The 9,244-nt window shown below is 58.8% G+C and overlaps 1 protein-coding gene across 1 annotated transcript in view; it reads left to right on the top strand.

Annotated features, from left to right (window-relative positions):
- Nucleotides 1–1,398: 1,398 nt before the first annotated feature.
- ARHGAP23 (Rho GTPase activating protein 23) overlaps nt 1,399–9,244 on the top strand; it is a 76,815-nt gene continuing 68,969 nt past the window's right edge. The window contains exon 1 of the mRNA XM_037149892.2: nt 1,399–1,422. Within this exon, the coding sequence (XP_037005787.2) occupies nt 1,414–1,422 (9 nt within the window). The 5' untranslated portion in view covers nt 1,399–1,413. The remainder of the gene's footprint in view (nt 1,423–9,244) is intronic.

Here is a 9,244-nt window from a genome sequence, read left to right as displayed (position 1 = left end):
GCGCAGGGCCCGAGCACGGGAGGGCTGGGGGAGTCCAACCTCAGCCCCAATCGGGGCTGCCTGGGAGCTCAGGGCCTCTCTGGCCTGCATTCCTGCCTTCCTGCCCCCAGCATGTCCCCCACACCCAGCCTATAAAGCCCCCTTTGTCCAGGCCCACTGAGGATCTTAACTCTCCCATCTCAGCTTCCTGCCCCCTGCCCCCTCACCCTCTGGTGCCTAATGAAGAGGCCAGGCTACTGTGAGAAGTGGTGAGACCCCCTTCATGTCGGCCCGGGTGCTGGCCCTGGGGGGCTGGGCAGTCGGCCCCTGAACACCGGTGCCCCCACCCCACTACCTGTCTCACGGCAGAGTGATCCCCACCCCTGTCCACTTGGGACCCCACCCTCCAGCCCTGGGCAGCAGCCGGCCTCTCACATGCCTGCTCATGTGATGCCCCCCCATCATTTTGGCCCTGCCCTGTCAGGGGCTGGGCAGAGAAGCAGTGGGCAGTCAGGAGCCAGGCGGATGGGGGTGGGGGGTGAGCGGAGGGGACAGCCTTTCTGCTACTTCCCTGGTCTTCACTAGAGTGGGTGGCCCCACAGCCCACGGGCCAGGTTCTCAGATGGTATCTGGGGCTTTGGATGCCCCTTCCCTAGTGATGGACAGTTCGGCCATCCTCCTGCTTGGTATGTGCCTGGGGCATGCACACAGTGGGCGGCAGGAATCTCCACGCTGTTCCCCACACCCGGCCCAGGGCCTCACAGCACATTTGAATAGAGGCTGAACCTGGGCCACAGAGAGTGGCCCTTCCCCACCAGGTCCTGTCTTTGCAGGGTCACAAGGTCTAGACCCCTGCACACCCAGGCTGGGCCCAAGCAGGCTCTGTGGGCATCTCCGGCCTCTTGCAGGGAACCCCTGAGGTGGGGCATCAATCAGCCTGGAAGGCAGTGTTCTGGACCACGGGGTCGGCTCTGTCATCAAGCTGCTGTGTGACCTTGGGCAAGCCTTTCTGTGGCCCCTGTGAAATGAGGGTGGGGCCATGTAATTCTAATAAACCTCAAGAATGAGAAGAGGGACTTCCCTCCGAAGGGGGTCTTCTCTGGATTAACAGTGCCCCCCAGGACACGAAGAAGAGAGGGGGCTGGCAGGGGTTAGCCCTTGAATGCGTGAGGAGTGTGTGTGCATTGTGTGTGCGTGTGATTGAAAGAGTGTATGTGCGCGTGTGTGTGCTCACGGTGCCTCCACCCGAGTGTGTTGAGAACAGGGGAGGGGAGGGGGCGGGGCCTGCGGAGCAGGGCGGGGCGGGGGTCTGGGCGGCTGACACCAGGCGCTGCTTGGGCTCCGTGGTGCTGCACTACGGTGGCGCATGGAGGGGCAACCACCCCCAGCGCCCCCCAGGGCTGGCGCAGCGAAAACGGCATAGCTGGCAGTAGTATGGAGCAGGTCAGTGGGCGCGGGTGCGTGTCCGGGAGGGGAGGGGAGGGCAGGGATTGGGGCGTTAAGAACAAGGTGTGGGTGGGCACCCCGCAGGAGAGGGGGACCGGCCGCGGCGGGAGGGGGTTGGATCTCTGAACGGGCGGGGCCGAGGCTCCGGGGGAGGAATGGGGCTGCTTCGGTGTGTATACACACACGCACACACGCGACTATCCCCCACCACGGACACAGGGAGATGTGCACGGAGGGAGCACACGCTGCCTCTCTCCTCACCCCACCCCCCTCCTCCGGAAGGAGAGCACCCGCATTTAGAAGCCCCCCTCCCCACTCGATAAGGTCCCAAGCCCTGCCAGGATCCTAGGCCTAAGGGGGCTGCAGACCGTGCCGATTGAAAGAGTGACAGAAGGTGGGGGTGTCTCTCCCAGGCCATACAGCCACCAGGCTGACCTGACCACCCTAGTGGGACCCTAGGATACGACTGTCCCCTTTGCCCCTACACATCAAGGGTTTCTCCCAGCCGGGCTCCCCTCCTCTCCCAGTTACAGCTGCAGCTGCTGACACCTTTACATCGCAGAGAAAAGATGGGGTGGGCTGGGCAACCTCTCCATATACCCCTCCAAGTAGGGACTTGCACCCCAGGCTGAGGGGGGCTTTTTCACACAGGCTCCATCCCAAGGGGCCAGGGGCAAGTGCTCCCTGAGGCCAGAGCTCCGCACCCTCCCCACAGAGCTCCGCAAACCCTGGGTGAGCGGGGCCGGTTTCCTCAAGTGTGGGGAGGGCTCTATCCTGACTTGCGCCCCCCTTGCTCGGAGAGGGGCAGCAGCCCGGCCCTTGGCCAGAGTGCGAGGCTGCTCCCGGGGCTGCCTGGCTCCCTTCCCCATCCTCACTTCACGCAAGGTCTTGGGGTGGGACTGGACTGGTGGGGTTTTCTCTTCCTGGAGGTGCCTTTGAGTGCTGGGCTTGGCACACCCCCAGGCGCCTTGGGGCTGCTCTACCTGAAGCAGTGGCTTGGGGCCCTGGGCTCTGAAACCCGCTCTTCCAGACAGAGCCAGCCCCGCACCTCTGTGGCGGAGGGATTCCTGGGCTGCCTGTGATGGTGGTGAGGAGGGGCGGCGGGTGAGGAATCAGGGCGGGTGCGGGGGAGCCAGGGGCTGGGCTGATCCCTAGTTCTGGGGTCGGAGAGGGCCACTGGGAGGGTGGAGTGCTCTGGGCATGTACTCTAGCGCCGCGTGATGTTTGGGGTGGGATTGTGGGCTGGTCTTCTCCAGGCCTGTTTGGCATCTTGGTTGTTAATTTAAATGGCCAGTGGCAGCTCCCTGGAGCACCAGGCCTGGCAGGGGGACGGGGGCTCAATTCATCATTATCTGCTGTTGTTGTCGTTGCTGTCTATCCTCAACTCCACTCTGAGGGGGGAAAAAAGGACAAGGGGGAAGTACTAAATGCTGCTGAATCCCTCCATTTAAAATAGTTAATTTTATGTTATGTGAATTTCAACTCAATAACAAAGGGAGGTGCAGAGCTATGGGCCCCCAACTACTGTCTGCCTACATCACCCTAAATGTGTCTCACTGGGTGTGCACTTGGCCTTGAGTCGCTCCCCCAAGCAGCCCCATGGTGGCCCCCACCAGCTCCCTCTCCTCCCAGGGGGCCAGCTGCTTCCTCTTTTCCAGAGGACAGAGATTGTCCCCCCCTGATCTGGCATTATGGGAGGGAGGAGAGAGCGGGACGGGGGATCAGGCCTTTGGACTCCTGCCCTGACCCCATCAAAGAGACACTTGGTGGCTGTGGACTTCTATCCTCTCTCTGGGCTGCTGTGATCCCTGCCAGCTGTGATGCGTGGTGGCTTTCCAGGTCCTGTCCAGGTGTCCCAGGACACCCCTGCAGCAGAGGAGCACAGCAGTCAGCCTGTCCCATGGACTGTGAATGCTTCTGCTGTGTGGGGACTCGGATGATGAGCACAAAGCACTGCTGTGGGCCGTGAAGGTGCCCAGGCTGCTGTCAGTGCCTTAAGGCAGCCCAGCCCCGCCGTCCCCATGGGTATTGCCAGCTTTCTGGATGTGCCGGAAGCATAGTGTGTGGGGGGCGCTTCTGAAATCAGAGCTTCTTTCACGGCACCAGGGGAAGCTCCTATTTTAAGTTTCCCATGTGCTGAGCCCTCTCGTAAAGCAAAGAATCCTTTTATAGTGCAAGAACCACCCTGATGTGTCTGTTTGGTATGTGTGGATTTTGGCATGTGGGGTTGCCTTAAAGGGGAGCATGCCTGGAATCTCTCACAGGGGCTGGAATTGCCTGGTGGTGTGTGGAGTGGATGCCGGGCCTGCCCCACTGCGGTCAGTGCCCTGCCCCTCTTTCTTCTCCATCTAACGCCCCTCACTCTCGCCCAGGGCTGGCTCAGGGCCAGACAGAGGCGAGGGGAGCAGCTGCGGGGGATTTCCAGAGCTTCCAGTGTGGGGGTGGGAGCCACCCTTCCCCTCCTCCTTTCGCCCCTCCCCTCTGTTCCTGTCCCTTCCTCTACATTCCCCTTCTCTCTCTCTTCACTTCTTCCCTCCTTCCCCACTGGTGACAGAGAAGAGAGTGGAGCAGGCCTGTCCTGTGCAGAGTGGTGTGCAGGACCCAGGTGTGGCTAGGCAGGGTCTGGGGGCCTGTGTAGAGAGCAGGCTTGCAGGTCAGTTGCTAGAAGAACGAAAAAGACCTCACAAAGAACAATGGAATTTAGCATCTGGGAGCTAGAAGGGGGCACCTGGCTTGGCCTCTCCCAGGAGGGTCATGCTTTGGAGAAAGAGCAAGAACTTAAATAGGCCTTGAGTAAGTTACTCACCTTCCCTGAGCCTGTTCTCTCCCTCACATAGTGGGGCCAGCAATGCCTGCCTTACAGAGTTGCCATGGGCAGTACCTGAAATCATGCCTGTAAAGAATTTGGCACATGTTGGGTGCTCAACACATTTCAGTTCCTTTCTCTCCATGTTAGTGTTCTCAAGCTCCTGCTAGGCGATGTCATGCCCAGACAGCCCAGGCCACTGGGTCTTCAGTTGTCACAAAGCTGAGACCCCAGCCCAAAGCCACTTCTTCTCCCACAGGTTCCCCGCAGATGGTTTCCCCGAGGGGCTGCCAGCTAGCGGTGGCAGTGCAGGGGCATCAGTCATCCACCCTCCGCCTTGACACCGGGGCTTCTTCTCTGGGCGTGGCTGGCTTGCCTTGCTGCCAGCCCAGAGAAGCCGGAATCTCTCGCTCCCGCCCCAAGCCCACTGTCCAGAGGTTGCTGAGTTGGGACCCCGGCTGTTTGGCTGGTTTCCAGTGTCCCTCGGCCCCAACCTGGCCAGGGGTCTGTAACCTACCCTGTCGGAGGGATGTTCAAGTGGGAGCCCTCTTACCCAGATTCCTCAGGGACCTGGAAACAACAAGGATGAGGGTGGGGACTGGCATCATCTTCAGTGGACGGCCGCCCTGCCCTGTGCCATTAGAGATGCTCAGTGAAGTTCGCCCTGTGGGCCGCCTGGGTCCTCCGTCCGGGCCTGGGCCCCATCCACTGCCCGGCTCTCGGGCTTCAGGCCTCCTTCCTCTGCCACTCGCCAGTCGAAAGCCTTGCTGGTCTAGGTCGAACACTGTCTCCCACGCCCTGGCCTTGCTTCCCTCATCCGGAGGCCCTCGCTTGTTTTGCTTGGTTTTCTGCTCCCGCCACCATCGCTGCACCGGCCCAGCCATCCTTTCGTGTGTTTGTTGCCCCTCCTGGAACAGGAGCTCATTGCAGGCAGGCACATCCAGTGGTTCATCGAACTGGTCCCGCCACTCCACACAGCAGTTTGCATGTAGTCGGTGCTCCATAAATGTCTTTTGACTTCAATGAACTGGGCGCTCACCTGCTTTGGAGATGAGAACTTGAGGGAGGGTGGGTTGCTTTGGGGGGACAAGCAGAGGACTTGGAGGCTGAAAGCCAGAGGCACAAGAAGCCAGATCCCTCCTCAGCATTCCCCTCTCGCCCTGCCCTCTCGCCCTCCTCCACCAGGGGGTGCTCTTTCACCTTCGGTGGAAGAGCCGAAGCTGTGGCCAGGTTTACTGCCACCTGTCCTTTGACCCGCCTTCCCCCCACTGTTTTTGCTTTCCAGCTCACAGCATGCTTGGAATACATGATCAAATCCGAGGCAGGTAAAAAAGGCCTTATTGTCCTCAGCTTACAGAGGGCGAAACTGAGGCTCAGCGAATGTTCTTTTCCTCAAAGACATACAGCTACCAAGAGTCCCAGTCTTGGGACTCTCAGTTCCGTGCTCTCTGATGACACCAAACAGTGCCTTGCTAGCTTCCGGGCCACTCGATCCTAACCCTGGGTGGTCTGGTCTGGAGGCTCCTGGGCCTTCCCCCATGTACCCCTCCTGGCCCGACCTGGCCCTGGGAAGACGGGTTCTTTTTCTTCTGCTCCACTCATCACCCCTCGGGCTCTCTCTCCCCGGGCGCCTGCTCCTCGACCAAAAGGCCTGCTCTCGTCTCCCCCACCCAGTGGGACAGTGCCCCACCCATGGCTCACCTGTGTGTGACCCGTCACTCTCCCTTCCTGCTAATTCTCTTAGAGGGGACGATTTCACGACCTCACCCCTTGCCCTTCCTTGAAGCCCAGTCTGGACTCCGCCCCCACCCCACCCTGGAAGTGCCCTCCCTGCCCAGCACGCTGCCTCTTCCTCCGGCCACCAGCTTCCTCTCAGTCTTCCTCGTTGCCTCTTCCTCCCCGCCGTGCCACTGACGGCGGGTGCTCCTCGGGCCTGTCCCACATCTGCTGTCCTCTCCGCACTGTCTCTGGAGAATCCGAACCACACTCCTGGAGCACCGATGACGCCAAAGCCATGGCTCTAGCTCAGGCCTCCCTTCAAGGAAGTGGACCCCGGGCTTAAGCTGCCCATTACCACTCCACACAGCCTGAGAGTTAAATCTGTGGACTCTGGGCCCGAAGGCCTGTGATCAACTCCTGCGTGGCCTTGGGTAAAATATTCAAGCTCTCTGGGCCTCAGTTTCCTTATCCACAAAAACGTGGAGTGTACTATTTCGTGACTCTTTGCAGGGCTAAATTGGAACAATACATACAAAACACTTAGCATGAGGTTATGACCCCCCTCCCTGAGAACACTTGAAACAGAAATCTTGGAGTTGTTCTAGACTCTTCTATTTCTTCCCCCCAACACTCAGTTGGTCACCAAGTCCCAGGGACTCTGCTGTTTGTTGCTCCATGCCTGGTGCAATGCCCCGCCCCCTGGAAGTGTCCCCCACCCCCCAACCCTGCTCCGCACCCACTGCAGCACCAAACCACAGCGGCTGTGGCACATCTCCTCTTAAATCCCCGCTCCCAACCAGAGTAAACTCCAAGTGCCTCAGTCCCAGTCACTCCAGGGTCACACCCCCACCCGCGTTTCCTTCCTCATCCCTCCACGCTTCCTGTGCACATACACTCCGCCTGGCTCCCGCCGCTCCCACACCCTAGTCTGCTCTCTCCTGCGGCTCTGCCTTTGTCCATGGTAGCCCTCTCCCCAGAGGGCTTTTTCTCCCCATTCCCCATCCTGCCCCCACGCCGCCATCCATGTAGCCTCCAAAAGCTCAAGGCCACCTCCTTCTGGAAGCCTTCCTCTGCTTCTCCAGCCTTGCATTGCTCTTTTTCTGGGACCTCACCCTAGAGTCAGGATTGGTAAGACCCCAGACCCGCTAGGGAATCATCCAGGCCTTATCTCTAGATCCTCAGGGGCCACCTTCACTTCCCCACCCCCTCATATGTTAGGGTTCCCAATAAACATTTGTGAATGAAGAAAGGTGACGGGGTTGGGAGGGGCAGTTTAGATTCTGAGTGAGGGACACCGTCCACACTGTGTTGGGCTCTACTGCCTGAAACCCCAGAGAAAGTGCAAACCAGGAAGGGAATAGGTTTGGGGGTGGATGGTGGGATGCAGGGAGTGAGATGAAGGGAGGCAGGGGATGGGGAGCAAGGACGGAGAGGAAGGACGGTGGCAGAGGTTCTAGAGAAGGTGGATGAGGGAGGGCAGGGACAGGATGGGGGTGCGGGTCAAGGTGCAGGAAGAGGTGGGAAGGGCAGGAGGGTGGGGCCAGAGCGCACTTTCTGGGAAGTGGGGGAGGTGAGTGCAGCTCATTGTGGAGGGAGGAATGGCCTGCCGGCCCGTGTGAGCTCATTTCCTCTCTCCGCCTCCCGCAGTATCTGAGGGCATCAGGCTCTGGAAAAAGTGAGCCAGGGGGCCCCCAGGGGCCACCACTCTCCCTCCCTCCCCCTAGCCCCAGTTCAGTCTGGATCTCAGATGCTCTGGCTTCCCCCTTACAGGGACAACCCATTTGTTATGAGAGAAAAAGACCCCTGGGGCAGGGTGGCCGCAAGCTTTGGGCCACTGGAGCTACAGGGCTGAAAGTGTCAGAAACAGGAACCCGGTTGAAGACTAAGCAAGAAAATGCAGTGTGATGGATGACAGAAAGCAGGAAGGACTTCTCGGGAGTGGGGGATGACGCTGGTTGCACATGACCTTCATGAAGAGAGATGGGGAAGGAAGAGGAGTCATGCACTATCATTATAAAAGCATCCACTCTCATTGACTTCCAGGGGATTTAAGATAAATTAAATTAAATGTAAGATTTATTTTTTATTATTTTTTAAAAGATCTTATTTATTTATTTATTTATTTATTTATTTTATTTATTTATTTATTTATTTATTTATTTATAGATAGATAGACAGAGGGGTAGGGAGGAAGAAGGGGAGGGAAATATCAACGTGTGGTTGCCTCTCGCACACCCCCCCACTGCAGGGACCTGGCCTGCAACCCATGCTCAATCCACTGAGCCACACCAGCCAGGGGAATTATATGTAAGGTTTAAAAACAAGTCAGTATGTCCCTCCTCAGGTTCACAGGAGTAGGAATGGCCTAGCTGGTGTCTGAGCCACTCTCCCCTCCAGGGCCTTATTCCCTGATCCGGACCTGAGGGGAAGGTGCGGAGGGCTTGGACTCATCTGCTCTCAGAAGGCAGGGTGCTGGTTGACAGGTCTCCTGGCCCCAGAGGGCGTAGGTGATTCCAGAGTAGACAGCCTTCCTGCCTTCCTTGCCTGCCTGATCCAAATCATATTCCTATTTATCTGTGGCCTCTGCCTTCCTTTCTTCATGATCTGTGAAACTTCGAGAAGGCGTGGGAAAGAGGTAAGCACAGGCTGTAGGAAAGAGGAGGTAGGAAGGATGTTAGTTAGATAGCAGAAAGAACTGTCCATCAGAAAGGAAGGACTGAGCGACTGTCCCTTCCTGGATTGGCTGGTGGGGTCCTGCCTGGGGGCAGGAAGTTGAGGAACTGGCTTGGGACCCCAATGGCTCTTTCATCCCAACTCCAAGTGAAGCAGGGAAGAGAGTTTATGGGCTGCCTGTGGCTGGGAGGCTTGAGGGGTCTCTGCTCCCTCTGCTGCCCACGGGGGGAGCAGGTCTATTGGGAGGCCTGAGGCATGGACTGGCTGGGCGGGAGCCAGAAAGCCTGGGGCCCCTGCCAGCCTGGTCTTCTGGCCTCCCTTTCCCTGCCTCTGTGAGGCCTATGGGCTAAGACCCTGACTGGGCCATGGGGGCCGGATGGAGGGGAGCTCCCGAGGGTCCCCCTCCTCCCACACCCTCACCCACACGGCCCGATATGGCCCTCTCTGCCTATGCCTCAACTTCCATGAGCCTCTGGATGGGAAGCTCCCTAAGCCTCTTTCTGTCTTTCCCTCTCATCCATCCCAGGTCTTTCGTCTCCTCTGCCTTCCTCTGCCTCTCTCTGCCTCTCTCCTCTCTGCCTCTCGCGCTCTCAGTCTCTCCATCTCTGACGTGTCTGGCTG

The sequence above is a fragment of the Artibeus jamaicensis genome, unplaced genomic scaffold (assembly GCF_021234435.1).
Source record: "Artibeus jamaicensis isolate MK-2021 breed Jamaican fruit bat unplaced genomic scaffold, CSHL_Jam_final contig_1998, whole genome shotgun sequence".
NCBI lineage: Eukaryota > Metazoa > Chordata > Mammalia > Chiroptera > Phyllostomidae > Artibeus > Artibeus jamaicensis.
The sequence above is the reverse complement of the archived record's forward strand: the minus strand, read 5'-3'. Positions and strand labels throughout refer to the sequence as shown.